The 15,592-nt window shown below is 39.7% G+C and overlaps 2 protein-coding genes across 2 annotated transcripts in view; both read left to right on the top strand.

Annotated features, from left to right (window-relative positions):
* The window catches only part of RAD51AP1 (RAD51 associated protein 1), a 31,714-nt gene extending 30,989 nt beyond the window's left edge, over window positions 1–725 (top strand). The window contains exon 9 of the mRNA XM_063077387.1: window positions 565–725. Within this exon, the coding sequence (XP_062933457.1) occupies window positions 565–701 (137 nt within the window). The 3' untranslated portion in view covers window positions 702–725. The remainder of the gene's footprint in view (window positions 1–564) is intronic.
* Window positions 726–3,050: 2,325 nt separating this feature from the next.
* DYRK4 (dual specificity tyrosine phosphorylation regulated kinase 4) overlaps window positions 3,051–15,592 on the top strand; it is a 47,279-nt gene continuing 34,737 nt past the window's right edge. The window contains 4 exon segments of the mRNA XM_063114940.1: window positions 3,051–3,144; window positions 3,385–3,570; window positions 3,892–4,060; window positions 8,472–8,565. Of these exon segments, the coding sequence (XP_062971010.1) occupies window positions 3,051–3,144; window positions 3,385–3,570; window positions 3,892–4,060; window positions 8,472–8,565 (543 nt within the window).

The raw sequence follows: 15,592 nt of genomic DNA, 5'->3' as shown, positions 1-15,592 counted from the left end.
TAATTATTTATTTTAAATTTATAATCCCTTTATAGGCCAGTGACTACAGTCATGATCAACTACAAACATTTATGTGGATAAATTTTGAAATTTAATACTAGATGGAAATAATTGCTATGTTAGGGTGATGGTATAAATAAAAATAGTATAAATAAATAGTAATAGTATTTGCCATTTTTAAAGTTATTTAATAATTGAAAAATAGACTCTTTTCAAGAAGTACTTGTAAAAATACATTAGATTTTTCTGTTACTTTAGAAGTTATAACTGTGTGTGTTTCAGTATACCTTTACAACCAGTGTTATTTGCTCCCAGCTTTCCTATTTCAGCTTTCATGTTTGAAGTTTTGTTGTCATTACCTTGGCTTCTGGGATGTTTGAGAATAGGCAATAATATATTCTTTCTGCCCTTTAGTACTTTCCATTCTTTTGATCTAGTTTATTGCTTGATAGACCCTGGAAAGCTCAAAAATGCATAACTACTTTTTTCATTTCTTCTGTTTTATAAATTAATCTTTAAGAGAGTTCTGACATTGTCAGCATCAAGTCATATGTTTTCTTTCAGCGGCATCTGGAAGTAGCAGCAACAGCAGCAGCCCACTGGCAGGGGTGTCCGTTAAGTCTCCAAATCAGAGCCTCCGTCTTGGTTTGTCCAGATTTGCACGAGTTAGACCTTTGCATCCAAATGCCATTAGTAGCTGAGTGTAGTAGCAAAGAAATGTTTGATTGGGAGAATCACAGTTTTACTAGCGTGTTTATACTTGATTGGTGTTTGTATTTTAGGAGGGCATTGTAATATAAAGAAATTATTTAACATGTCATATAAATGATCTCTACTCATTTTGTGATTGTGTTCTCTGAAAAGTTATTAAATACTTAAGTAAGAGGTTTGCTTATAAGAATTATCTTCTCATACCATTTCTTTCTGAAGATACTCTATTTTCCTTATGTATAATAAGCCATTGTCATTAAGTGGTTGTCAGTTTGACATGGAGGAAGTCCACATCAAATGCTGCTCTTTTCTGGTAACACGATCTTTCTAGCTTCAGTTGATGGCACCTTAACTTTAACTGTTCAGAGTTTATCTAGCAAAGGGAAGCATCCCCATTTCTTTCAGGAGATGTTTCTGAAATCTTATAAGCTGCTTAAGCCATATTGTCTGTTTTATTGCAAAGATGTTTTGTAATTCAGCCAAATCTTTTTAAGTAAGTATTCAGAATTATTTTACACATTAAAATGGTTTGTTGTACTATGGCCTGTGTCTCCTATTTAGAAATGGATGGTTATCGTATAGCAAATAGAATTTAATGACAGTCTTTATGAAGTCTTTATTATCAAAACCTTTAATAATAATAATAAAGTTTTGAAATGCTCTTTTCATTGATCCACTTGTCTCTTATTGTCTGTATTTCATGATAAAATGAGTTCTGCAAAGAATGTTAGCCTTTTTGTTGTAAATATAAACAGAGGATGCTGCTTTTTAAAATAACTACATTATGTTAGCCAGTACTGTAGAGAGTGGCTGTCAAGTACTAAGTCATCCCTATTATGATATTAGATGACAGAGCTTTTTAGGAAGCTTAGATCTGAATTGTGAATAAAAATAGTGATGAATATTTTATGTTTATGGTGAGAATTTCAACCAGCTCTGGATCACTTTTTAATAAAAAATTTTAAATCCTGTTAACTATTAAAAAAATGTATAATACTTATTTCTTCTTGCTTTATGGAAACATTTATGTTAACAGGAAAATAAGTAATTTAGAATTGTGATTAAGGTGAGCATTTGCTTATTGGTGCTGTACTTTTTTTCTCATCTAGTGTATATTTTTATACTGTCATATACCACCTCACCTACCCTGCCCACCCTCCTTTGTAAAACATATGAGTATTGTTACATAGTACTGAGATACTATATATGGTGCAGTTTAACAATAAACATTGAGAGCTTACTCTGTATTAGGTACTGATGTCATTCATTAATCATCTGGCACCAGCTTGATGAACGTGTTTTTGCCATGTTATTCATATTAATAGTTTCTTTCTATTTGAAAATTACCTCAACGTCTCTTAAAACTGGCCTGGCTGAAAGGACTAATGACCTTCAGTTGCCAAACCCAGTCTACATTTTTCTTACCCAATCTTATGCACTCTATTTAGCATACCCTAATGAAAACATTTTATTTCTTTGGCTCACGTGATATCTTTCTTTTGTAGTTTTCTTCTCACCGCCCTGCTTACTCTTCATTATTTTGCAGCTTCTAATCATTTGCGTCACCTACAACCCTCCTCTCCTACCACAGTGTCATGCTCTGTGCAGTTCCATTCTTTTCTCCACCTCTTTTTTCTTTTTTAGCTTAGGTGACTTCAAGCTCCAGTGGTCACTTGTGTGACAGTGACTGCCGAGTTAAGATCTTTAGCTCACATCTAGTTCTTGACACAAGCCCTGTTGCCTGGTACTTTGACAATATCATGTAGTAAGTCAGTCACTAAAATCAACATCTTCCCTTATTCCTGAAGTCTTCCTTCCAAAGTTTTCTTTTAGTAAATGGCACCTCTGTGAGTGCTTAAGGTATAATCCTGGGATTTAGTCTGTTCTCTTTCACCCTTCATATCCAGTCACCACACTCAGTTTCGTTTCCTAAATTTCTCAAGACTGCTCTTCCATCTGCTCTCCTTTACTCTGAAACATCACCAGTTACTACTGCTAACAGGCATCCTTTAATTCTTAACTTACTCTTGGCTACCCCCATATTGTTTTGCTACAGGGAGATTTCTAAAATAAAATCTGAGCATGAACCCTTCCGCTTATGCCCACACACATGCACCTTAGCCTGTCTAGTTCACAAGCTGCTCTGCTTCTGGCTGGCCCCTGCCTGTTTCTTCAACCTTGTCTCACCTGCCCCTGTGCACCTTTGACCCCTACGCCACCACACTGGCCACTGGCACCAATGGTACCAGGCTTTCCCACGGCTCTGGGACTTCAGGCTGATGTTTATTTGCCTTCTTGAAGACTCAGATTCAACTCAGCTCTCAAGAAGCTTTATTTGAATGTGTTTTTTCCCTGGACCGTACTGTACTCCAGCCAAGCTGCTGTCAGTTGGTGATGACTTCACTTTTCATGCTTTCCTAGACCTGGTGCCAAGTAAGCGCTCAAAAGTGTTCATCTGATGAATAAATTATATCCAGAACTTTCTAGGTACTTGTGATAAGCACTTTCTTTGAAGAGGGGAGGGTAGGGATAATTTCACGTGTGTGGTCTGCGCCACCAACTTTAATCTCTATCCTGGGATTTCTTTCAATTCTTGCTCTATTCTTTAAAGAGTTGGGGCAAGAGAATAGGAGTAGGACGGAAAGAGTTGTGTTCTTCAGGCTGATGTGAAAGGTGGTTTGGGAGCGGACCAGAGCCTCGGCCCTCGGCTCCGGAGTCACAAAAAGGGCGGAGGTCGTTTCTATAGCGACGGCACGAGGGCGTGGTCCCGCCCTGCACTCTCCAGGTGGGCCCTGCGGCGGCCGCCAGTCCGAGCCTGCCTGATGCAGCTGCTCGCACCGCCCACCCGCACCGGAGCAAGTGAGGCGGCCGGGAGGCAGAGGGCTGATCCGCGGGCGTGAGTGTGGGCCCGCCGGGCACAGCGAGCCCTTCCAGGGGAGGAGGCATCCGGGGCGAAAAGTAGGCGGCGGAGCGTGGGTCGGAGGAGGGAAGTGCGGGTGCACGTGCGCAGAGAAGGCAGGGAGAACTTTAGGTCTCAGCAGTCCTCAGAACCCAGAATCAATACCCAGGACACCTGTGTGCAGAGAATGTTGCATTGCCGACTCCAGCCGAGAGAGGGAGCCTGCCCTGAGACCGACACCTTCTTCCTCTCTTGACCTTCGCTACCGGTCTTCTTGGTAGTTAAGAGTGGGAGCGACCACGCGCCCCGCGGTGATGAGGCTCTGGCCGGCTACGCGCACTCCCCGGCCCGCGTGCCCGTGCGCCTCCGCCCTGCAGAGCCAGCCCCTGGCCCAGCGCTCCTGAAGGTGTGTGGGTCACACGCCCAGAGCCGCACTTGCCTCTCAGGCCGGTACTGGCTCCTACTCTAGGGAAATTCCCAATATTAGCAAATCTTTCCTTAAAAAGATGAACAGATGAAAATTTAAGGATTTTTAAAGTCTAGTTAATTTGTGGTATTTGCTGTTTGGAAAATGTCCACCAGCCCGTTAGGCCTTAAGAATCTTGCGACCCTCCTGACAGATTTTTAAGTAAGCGACAGTGTCACCAATCTTAATTCATGCCTCACTGTTAAGGCTTAAATAGAGACTTGGCACAAGTAGGAGGCCATCTAAATGGAGAAGTTCAAACTGTGGCAACGACAGATGTAAATGTCCTTCGTCTCACTGGAGGGAGTTAATCACCTACGTGTGGTAGGTGTGTAAAATCTAGGAGTTGTGAGGAATTCTTCCAACATAAACTTTATCTAATTGGTTCTGTGACTTAAGCTTGCTCCTTCCCTTAGTCCTCACCGCGAGGATAGAGGTCAGCCCGAGGGTAGTCTGTAGCAGCGTAGAGGCCACTATTGCCTGACCTTGCCTCTCCACCTCCACGTGTGGCTTGCAACGGAGCTGGATGCATGCTTCTCACACTAGTGGAGCACCACTGGGAGTTACAGGTTCAGCTGACTCCAAACCCAACGTGAGTGTGTTGTGTTGGCTAAGAAGAGCAGATGGTGGTCCAGGCTGCAGCAGTAGAAACAGGATGACCACATCAAAGGATGTGCAGGTCTCACTGCCTGACTCAGCAATGATTAGAACATAGTCTAGACTCTAGAACACTGGAGCCATTTTAAGAGAGATCGTTAAAAAACAACCAAAACAAAACAAAACTAGAAAATAGAGGGGAACGGCCACAGCCACGATGCGGGCTCTCTCTGTCATGCTGGGGATGCTCTGTCACAGGAGGAGGGGTCTGAAAAATAAACCCACAGAAGGCTTGGAGATGGGTAGGTTCAAAGGAGAAAGCTTGGTTTTTGTTTTTGTTTTTTCTATTCAGGTTTTGAACATTCAAGAACTCTTGAGTACAAAAGAGGGTAGATTTGTTCTTTGTTGCTCTGCAGAGGTTAGCAAGGATCAGCAGAGAATATTTTGCTCAATATAACTTATTCTTCCAACAAATATTTATTGATCACCAACCACATGTAACTTCATAGCTAAGTGTGAAATGAGTTGCCTGGAAAAACAGTGTGCTCTGTCGAGGAAATATTCCAGCGCAGATAGAGTGATTGTCAGGGATACCGTAGAGAGGATTCCTGCCCAGGGTGGAAAATGGATGAGATGGTCTCTAAAACCACTTCCAGTTCTTAAGAGTCTGTGAGTCAGTGAACCCTCAAGAGTTTCAAGGATATATACCGAGGGAGGGACTCATGTTCTCTTTGGCAGAAGTAAGTGTAACTTAAGTACGTTAAGCACATTATTGCTGTTCACAGAAATGCAAAGGGAGGCCATGCAAGCCCTACACTGCCACAATTTCTGCCCCAAAGGCATAAAGATCAAGCTACTGACAATTGCAGTAGAAATGTGCTGAAATCATAACAGGTAAATCTCCAAAGACATACTTCCTTCCTGGATGTTGAAGTACTCTATACATGGATAATGCATATATATATATATAATACTATGCAATGCAGTCATGCTGACACCACTGGTCCTAGGTCTGTCTTGCCTTCTATACTTCAAATTCCTTGAAAACAAGGATTCTGTTTTATTTATCTTTGAGTCTCCCATGCTTAGTACAGTAGCTGGCACACAGTTGATGCTCTGAAACTTTTTGATGAATTAATCTAAACTATCTTACATTTCTCTTTCTTCAGCAAATTTGTATCAAGACTTTTCAATTGACAAGTCACTGTCCTCACCCCGTGAGGAATAAAAAATAAAATGAAACAAATTCATCATCCATATCCCCAAGAGACTCACAATCAAAATGAGACAAAAATATATACACCTGAGATAATTAGCACTAAGGCTGTTGACCAAGTGACAAAATGAGCTCAATAGACAAAAGTGCCATTGAATTCCAGAGGAAAGAAATCTATGTAAAGAGGTAGGGACACTCTGATCTGCATGTAAAATAATAATGAGGATTTTGAAAATTTTAGCTTCAGTTCTCAAAGGAGCATTCACTGTAGCTCTGAGTTGAGTTTATTAGTTATCTTCGATCCTTCATGCAACAAGACACAAACAAAATATTAAAAATATTGCAATTTTTTTCCTATATAGTTTACCACATATTTTGAGCATAAAAAGTGTCATTTGCAAAGCTTTGAGTAGAGGTTAAGTGTTATCATTGGAAGCAAGATTGAATGCATAAAGAAGTAAAGGCACAAAATACAGTCTTTGATAAGCACAGATTTATCTAAGGAAAATTATGGAATGCTCAACAGATTTTTGTTTATTTCTTTTAGTCTTACAGTATTGTAACATAAGATTAGAATTTAGGAAACTTAGAAGCAAAAGGGGCTTTAGAAGTTACCTGGTTCAGTCTCATCGTTTTACAGCTGAGGAAACTGAGTACAGATAAGACAAAGGACTCATTTAAAATCACGGCACCTTTTGCTGGGCGGCACTGAGACAGGACTCCAAAAGTCCCCAGGGCTTGCTTCTCTTCACCAACAGAGCTGCCAGAGCTAAACAGAGGGAAGAGCTCCAATTGTTTGGAAAGATGCACATTTACTTATAGGGTCTTTCATATCCCTATAAAGTAGACGAAGGGAGCACGTGATACAGAGTCTTGGCAGGAAAAACGTATTTATTTTTCCCCACTGTTGGAATTTTATAAACTCCATGTCCAGTTTATGGTCAGAATTCTACCTGTTCAGTCTCCCAGATCATTCCCAAGTCCGTGCTTCCACTCTGTCCTCACTGTTATTGCCAACAATGTCCTATGTCTGTACCCACAGTTTCTGGAAAAGGCAATGATCTTTCATGCTTTTGTTCTTTGTGTGGCCTCGTCCACCTTCCCTTGACTCTGTGCTCTCCTGCTCATTCTTCAAGAACGGTTCTACTCTGCTTAGGCATGAAGGCCTCCTCAGCTGTCCCTGTGGGGTAGTCATCGCCTCAAAATGGGCTCCATGAGCTCTTTGCACACGCTTCTATGAATGCATTCATCTCACTCATGGTAACAACCTGTCCCATGTGTCTCTTCTCCTGGATACAGGGTTTTCCTTGAGAGCAGAGACCATGTTTGGTTTATTAGTGGAATTGTCTCAGCAAATGTTTATAGAAAGGAAGGAAGAAAGGGCAGGAAGAAGTGAAACGATGATCATTAGCAGAGAAGTGATTATTACTTTTTGTTTGCTTTTGCACAGGTTTTTTCTTAGTGTTGTGTATATTTGTAGTATGTGTCTTAAAATGAACATTCCTGCTCACCTCCCCTACCCCACTCAGAGGTAATTACTTTTTACAGTTCACATCTTCCAGATCCTTCAATATGCCCATATAAAGACATGCAAACATCTTATTTTTTATTAAATAAATATGACTCATTATGAGCATACATCAAGATCTACCTTATTTTTAAAATGACTGCATCATTTTCCATAAAACATGTGTGATATATTTTTCCTATTATGTAGGATGAATAAGTTCTGATTTTTCAATATTTATGTTACAGTAAACGGTAGCGTTTCTTGTCTTCAGTCCTCTGAATAATTCAAAATTTTGATGCCATCATCATTTATTATGGTGTCTGCAAGAGCCTACCAGTGAAGTGACTTGCAGAAGCTGTAATAACATTTGCATTGTTCCCTGTTCTGTCCCTATTTCTTGTGTTACTGATTCCCTTAGCTCTTGCTAGTGTTACAGGCTGAAAAAGGACTACCAAGGGACGCCGAGTGGAGTTTCAACAGTGCTCTGCTAATGTAACAAGGAGCGTAAGTGACCAGAGAGCCCTGTAAAAATCACCCTCCACTTCTATAAATCATCGCTTTAGATTCCATAAATTTATGTGAGTGTTTTCATCTTGCGGTGAGTTGATTATTCATAGAACTGTGCTCTGAGTGAAGAAAAGGTGCAGAAATGGCTGAATGAGATCCAGGGAACGTGTTTCTGCCAGTTGTCCCCCTTTTCTTTTAAACTATCTAGGCATCCCTCTAATACGTCCATATTGTAGGAGGATATTGTGTTTGTGGCAAGAGAATGAGGTTTACTTTGTGGTTAACTAGGGGAAATAGGTCTTTCCGCTTGTCGTCCTCAACTGCTAACCACCCGGTGATCTCCTGCTCCTTCCCTGGCTCCTGTCTCTCCCTCTGCCCGCTTGACCTCCTCTGACCTTCAGAGGGAAGCGAGTGGAGAAGCAGAGGCTGTGTTCCTGCTTTTTGGCCTTTCTGCCTTGAAGGAAGCTACAAGCCTGCCCTGCTTTCTTCTACCCCTGGGTGTGTGGGCCATTACTTATGTTTTACTCCCACTGTCAATTAATTTTTTTCACTCGCCCTCCTACAGGACTCAAATGGACTCTAGAAAGCCAGGGAAATGCTGTCCGACTTCCTTCCCGATTTTGAAAGCAAGAAAGAAACAAAGTCTCACCTCTCTGAAGGTAAGAAGCCTTGAATTTCAACTGGGGTAGAGAGGTATCATCATGAAGACTTAGGACCCAGGACCAGGGGTGATTGCTGTGCCCCAAGCACCTTAGAGGACAGTATGAGGGAAAGGTGTGAGGACCAGGCTGGTGGGCTTGGAGGACAAAGCAGCTGGAGAACAAGGCTGTAATCGCAAAGGCAACTGGTACTAGAGGAGCCCTGGACTGTTGTACCCACAGTGTCTTTTACTCTGCTCTGTCTGGAAGTATACCAGAAGTGTCCTGGAATAGTTCTGAGCAAGTCTTCAAGAACATTTCCAGAAAAGTTCTGTGTTTCTCCTAACACAGACATGGTGTCTTTTTTTTTTTTTTTACTCTGCCTCGAAAACTAGTGAAATGCCCGAGCACCGAAGGTAAGAGTGCGATATGGTGACTTTGTGTTTATCATCTGCAAGATCAGCTTCTAAATCAGGTATAGTTTTTAGTCTGATACCACTCAATTTGAATTTCTCAGCTCGTCAAAAAGATCACATTGTTTGGGATCTTTTTTCTGAAAGTTTTGCAGCAAACTTTAGCTCACAGCTTTCAGATCTGACTTTCTAACTCTCATCTGTGAGTCAGAGAGAGCCAAAGTTCAGCAGCCTACCCAAGGCCTAGGAAAAATTCTCCTTGCCTAGATCACACACCACTTCCTTAAATTTGTGACTCCAGGTCAATTCCTCCCAGCAGAGTTCCTGATTTAACTCTAGCATTCTCCCTCTCAGGATTATATCCATAAAAATCGATTCTAATGCAATGTCCGTTGCATTGCTCCCCGCCCCTGCCATCACCACATACAACCAAAAAAATCACGTTTTATTTTGCAATTCATAGCTACATATTTTATTAATACCTAAAACATGTTTCTTTTGATAAAACAAAGATTACTGAAAAATATTTGAAATAGTAAATCTATAGTAAAACATGACAATATAACAAAGATAACATCCTGTTAAAGTTTTAAAATATTACACAAACAGAATAGTCTTAGTCATGATTTTATGTTAGCATAATCATCATGAGTTTTGCAGCTTGCATTTTTTTTTAGCTGCTTGAGTGCACATTTACTGAATGCTTGGATGAGTCTCACCTTAGAGGTATGTGCTATTTTATCCCCATTTTACAGATGGGGAAACTGATATACAAGCAAGGTTCACTAGCCCATGGTCATAGCCAGTGAGTGGAGGACAGAATTCAACCCATATTCTTAACCACTCTATTCCATGCCTCTCTGCTGAGTGATGCCAACTCTGTTCAATATTGTCCTACAAAGTATCTTGTACATTTAAATTAATTTTAAAGAATGCAAATTCTGCTGCAGTTACAGTGACAGGAATTGTCAAAAATAAAATAAAAACACCACATTCAAGATCAATTCATTTATGTTGTATTTTACAATAAGTACAGGCAAGTTCACATTATCATTTTTAAATAGTGTTTAAGCATATAACTATTGTCTACATATTGCTCATTATCCTGATGGGCCTTAAATAAATGTCTTTTTACCATCTGTTGGTTTTCCCCAATGTACTTCTCATCTAATTGAATTTAATAGGTTTAGGGAAGGGAATGCAAACAAACAAGTTAATGATTGTCCTCTGCACATAAGAAATTGAGTTTCAGTGGACAGTTGTGATATTAACTGGAGGATGAAAATGAATTATATGAATTATAATCCTTCACCTAAAAAAACACTGAAGACAAGAGAGCTGTGGATCTCAACATATCAACTGCCCCAAATGATGAAAAATATTTATAATTTATATTATTTCTTAGTATTTCATATTATTGATGGATTTTGGACATGACCGGTGCCACTGTGCATACAATAAGCACAAAATAGCCCCCGACCTTGTCTTCCACGCCAGCACCAACCCTCTCCCCCCCTTCCCTTTATGAGAAGCCTCGTGACTTGAACAGAAACCCTTTTGCTTCTGCAAGGGCGCAATTCTCCACCCTGGTTGCATAGCTTCCACATTAGCATGATGCCCCTCCTTGATTGTAGCAGCCAGCCCTTGGTGCCCTATATAAGCTCTCTCACCCCCAAGCCTGGTGCTGTCCTCCATTTTGAGGGCAGCCCCAGGCTGCCTTCCACTTTGAGCACAGCCCAGAAGATTCTCTTCCTTTAATAAAGCTTGATCGGTACCCAGTGTCTCACTTTCTTTCAGTTATAAATTGTAACCATAATATTTATAATTACAATAAAATATTTCCATATTTTAAATATGGATCTTGGTAATACTTTAGTCAAGGGGGTTTTTAAATGTTATTTTTAAAAATTGATTACACCTGCCTTTAAGACGACAGCATGGTCCTCTATCTAGTAATATGGGATTCTTTTTCCAGTGCCCCCATTCACTTGGTTAAAACATGGTAAAATATTAAAGAGCCAACATCTACCGCTGAGAGTCCTTTGTCTTTGTTGCCTGTGGAGCTTCTCTGTCCGTTGAGTTGTATGGATCAAAGAACTCTCACAGTGGCCTTTGATGGGAGGCTCACATTAGAAGAACTTCTAATGATCACAGAACTAAAACATTAAAACATTTAAAAGCATTTAAAAGCAGCCAATCTAGAACTGGTGGCTCAATGAAGTATATACACCACTATGTAGTATCGGCATTTGGGGTAGATTTGGGGTCCTGAAAGAGAGAGCTCATATACTTTTTTCCATTCTCTCCCAGGGCCCCACTCTTCCTTCTGAGATCTTAAGTACCAGTTCCTTTGTTCTGCATTCCCATGGAGAGAGAGGAGAAGAAAGATTTGTGATTACCTTCAATTGCTGTGAAAAAGATGTAAAGCAAGCAGGCATAGAGAGGGAGTGTCCCTGAGTACTAGAATTAATTATAGCAAGTAGATACTTCTGCTGAAAGCTTCTTCAGGCCATGAAAAATAGAATATCTGCTTGACATTGGAGGTGGGGATAAGGAGATGCTGGAAATACAACCCCTGCTCTCCCCATGTCTGTTTAGCTCTTTATATTTGCTCCTTTCAACAATTTGAGGTAGTCATCATTCCCATTTTACAGATGAGGAAACTGAGACCCAAAGATATTAGCAAGATACCCAAAGTCATTCTGTTAATAAAAACTGAAATCAGGATTCAGGTTTTACTTTGTAATTCATGAATACTTTCTAAAAAAAAATTGGTTTTTTAATCATTAAATGTTAAGTATACATGAAAGAATGCTCGAGAAATATGTGTAAGGTATAAAGAATAGTAATGTTACAACCAGACCAGGCTCAGCTTGCCCTCTTGCATTAAACAAATGACTCAAAAATCCAGAAGTTTGTGCAAGGATTAGAAGGTTTATTCAGATAACCGGCATCTGGGGGATGAACAGGCTAAAAACATCCCAACTTTTGATGCCTGTTCTGGGGTTTATAAAGGAGAAGAGGCAGGAAGATGAAGTAAGGGTCTTTGTTCTGAAGGAAAAGGTGGGGGGGAATCTGGGAGCAGCAGATGGTCGGAGTCAAATGTCAGGGTCCCATGATGGACTGGAAACTTCAGCATCAGAGTCTGTGGTCAGCTTCAAGTCCTTGACGTTACCCTGAAGTTGGAGTCTTTATCTCCTAGGGAGAGCTCAAGGATAGTAACGTTAGTCGAACATCATAAAAATACCTGACCTGAATTTCTAATTAACGTGGATGCAGTTTTCCTTTAAGTAAGAGGGGGAGTTTACAACCAGCTAGGTTGTCTTGCTTCTCTCTTGTATCTCCTCTTGTTTACAGCTGATTAGAGAGGTAAGAAAAACAAGAAACTTACTTTCAGTCCTTAATGGTAGGTGCACAACCTCTGAAGTAAATCAACATAAGGGGGTGATTTCATCTCTGCGCAGTCTCAGCCACGTGGTCAGTCTCTCAATTCTTCTGCTATCCTCAAGGAATTGATGGTTATCAGTTCCCAAGTTAACGGCTGACTGAAACATCCCGCTTGGTCTTAGTTACCACAAAGATGGTTGTTTTTCTGGCTGAGATCCCTTTCAACAATATGATAATAATTCAATAATAACCCAACACAAGGTTTAAGGAAGAAGCTCCCTGTGCATCCCTCCCCATTATATCTCGTCCTATTCATTGTCCCACTCTCTTGAGTTTTACGCCTATTATTTCATGGCCTTTCTTTATATGTTTCTAAGCCTTCTAAACTATGTACTGGTTAATTTTGCATATTTTTGTTTTTTATATACATGGAATGTACTGTTATGTGTTCTTCTGCACCTTGCTCTCTATGCTCAGCACTAAGCCAGCATCCACTGGAACAGCAATTATCTGGCTTTTGCTTGGATTGATCAGGCCCCTATTTTGATCAATCATTTCCTGTGCCCTGAGTCTTTACACATGGCGAATATCGCCTCTGTTCTTGGGAACCTGTTCATCAGTCAGTTAACTGCCATATTCCATTGTATGGGAATACCACATTTTTAATCAGTTTTATAGTTGATGGACGTTTAGTTTTTTTTTGTTTTCCCCACTAAAAATGGTGTTGCTGTGTTTTTGTACATGTCTTCTAGTGCATATGTGCAAGCATTTGTAAATAGGGTATTTACACAGAAGGGAAATTGCTGGGGAGCAGGGTGTGTGAATGCTTAACTTTACAAGATAATGCCAAACTGTTTTCTAAAACATTGGTATCAGCATCCTTTACCACCAGCAGTGTACACTAGTGCCAGTTCTTCCCCATCCTTTTGTCACTGATATTGTATGACTCTTTATTTTGCCAGTTTTAGTAGGTAGGTAACAATATTTTATTGTATTTTAATTTGCATTTTGATGATTATTAATATGATTGAACCTCTTTTCATGTATTTATTGGCCATTTGTGTTTTCTCTTCTATGAAATGCTTGGTGATGCCTTTATTACTACTTAAATATTTTTCTATTGTGTTGTTTGTCTTTTTCTTATTGATTTGTGGCCATTGTATTATCTTTTTTTTTTTTTTTTTTTTTGTGGCTGGCTGGTACAGCGATCCAAACCCATGACCTTGGTGTTACAAGGCAGTGCTCTAAGCAACTGAGCCAACCAGACAGCTGTAGACTATTTTATATATTTTGTCTACTAATCCTTTGCCAGGTGTGGGTGCTGCAGATACCTTCTCCTCATTGTTAGCTTGTCTATTTTTTAAGTACTTAATTTTTCTAGATACATTTTAGGTTTCGGAAAAATTGAACGGAGGAGGAGAGTTACCATAATATCCAGCTATCGTCCATAGTTTCTCCAATTATTACATCTTGCATTAGTGTACAGATGTTGCAATTGATGAAGAAATATTGATACATTATTATTGACAAGGTTCATAGTTTGCATTAGGGTTCAGTCCTTGTGCTGTTCATTCTGTGGGTTTTGACAAATGCATGGTGTCCTGTATCCACTATTACAGTATGATACAGGATAGTTTCACTGGCCTAAAAATGTACTGTTCTCCACCTGTTTATTCCTTTTCCCCCCTGCCTCCGGTCCCCTGGCAGCCACTCTTTTTTACTGTCTATAGTTTTGCCTTTTCCAGAATATCGTGTAGGTGGAATCCTGTTGTATGTGGCCTTTCCAGACTGGCTTCTTAGTAATATGCCTTTAAGTTTTCTCCATGTCTTTTTCATGGCTTGATAGCTCACTTCCTTTTATTGCTAAATAACACAGCATTGTATGGATGTGCAGTTTGTTTATCCATTCACCAATCAAAGAACATTTTGGTTTTTTTCCATTTTTTTTTTTTGCAGTTGTGAATAAAACTGCTGTAAACATTCTTGTGCAAGTTTTTGTGTAGACATAAATTTTAACTATTTGGGTAAATACCAAGGAGCATTATTGCTAGATTATATGTTAAGATTGCATTTAGCTGTGTAAGAAACTGCCAGACCATCTTCCAAAGTGGCTGCACCATCTTTGTCTTCTCACCAGCAATGAATGAGATTTCCTCATGTGCTGCCTTCTCACCAGCATTTGGTGTTGTCGGCGTTTTAGATTTCAGCCATTCTAATAGATATGTAGTGGTATCTCATTGTTGTGTTGATTTGCAATTGCCTAATGACTTACGATGCTGACCATTTTTTCATATGCTTGTTTGATATCTGTATATCTTCTCTGGTGAGATGTCTGTTCAGACAGTTTGGCCCATTTTTTAATTGGATTGTTTTCTTCTTGTTGAGTTTCAAGAGTTCTTAATATATTTTAGATACAAGCCCTTTATCAGATATATGTTTTTCATGTATTTTCTCCCAGTCTGTGGCTTATCTTTTCATTCTCTTAACACTGTCTTTTGCAGACCAGAAGTTTTAATTTAATGAAGTCCAACATATCGGTTTTTTCTTTTATGATCGTACTTTTCACATTGTAGCTAAAAAGTCATCACTGAACCCAGCGTCACCTAGATTTCCTCCTACATTGTGTTCTAGAAGTTTTATAGTTTTGCATTTTGCATTTAGATCCATAAGCCATTTTGAATTTTTATGAAAGGTGTGAGGTTTGTGTCTAGATTCAGTTTTTGCATGTGGATGTCCAGTTCCAGCACCATTTGTTGAAGAGGGTCCTTTCTCCCTTGAATTGTTTTTATTCCTTTTTCAATTATCAGTTGACTATATTTGTGTGGGTGTATTTATGAGCCCCCTATCTGTTCCATTGATCTATTTGTCTGTTCTTTCCTCAGTCCCACACTGTCTTTATTACTGTCGCTTTACTGTAAGCCTTAAAGTTGGGTAGTCCGTCCTCTGACTATGTTATTCTTCAGTATTATGCTGGCTATTCGTAGTCTTTTACCTTTCCATATGAACTTTGGGATCAGTTTGTTGTTATCCACAAATTAACTTGCTGGGATTTTAATTGGGATTGCATTGAAACTACAGATGAAGTTGGAAGAAAATAACATATTAATGATATTGAGTCTTCCTATCCATGAATGTAGAAAATCTCTCCATAAATTTAGATCTTTGATTTGCTTCATCAGAGTTTTAAAGTTTTCCTCATATATATCTTGTACCTATTTTGTTAGAGTTGTACCTAAGTGTTTCAATTT

Source organism: Cynocephalus volans, chromosome 1, assembly GCF_027409185.1.
Source record: "Cynocephalus volans isolate mCynVol1 chromosome 1, mCynVol1.pri, whole genome shotgun sequence".
In the NCBI taxonomy this organism is placed as follows: Eukaryota; Metazoa; Chordata; class Mammalia; order Dermoptera; family Cynocephalidae; genus Cynocephalus; species Cynocephalus volans.
The sequence above is the reverse complement of the archived record's forward strand: the minus strand, read 5'-3'. Positions and strand labels throughout refer to the sequence as shown.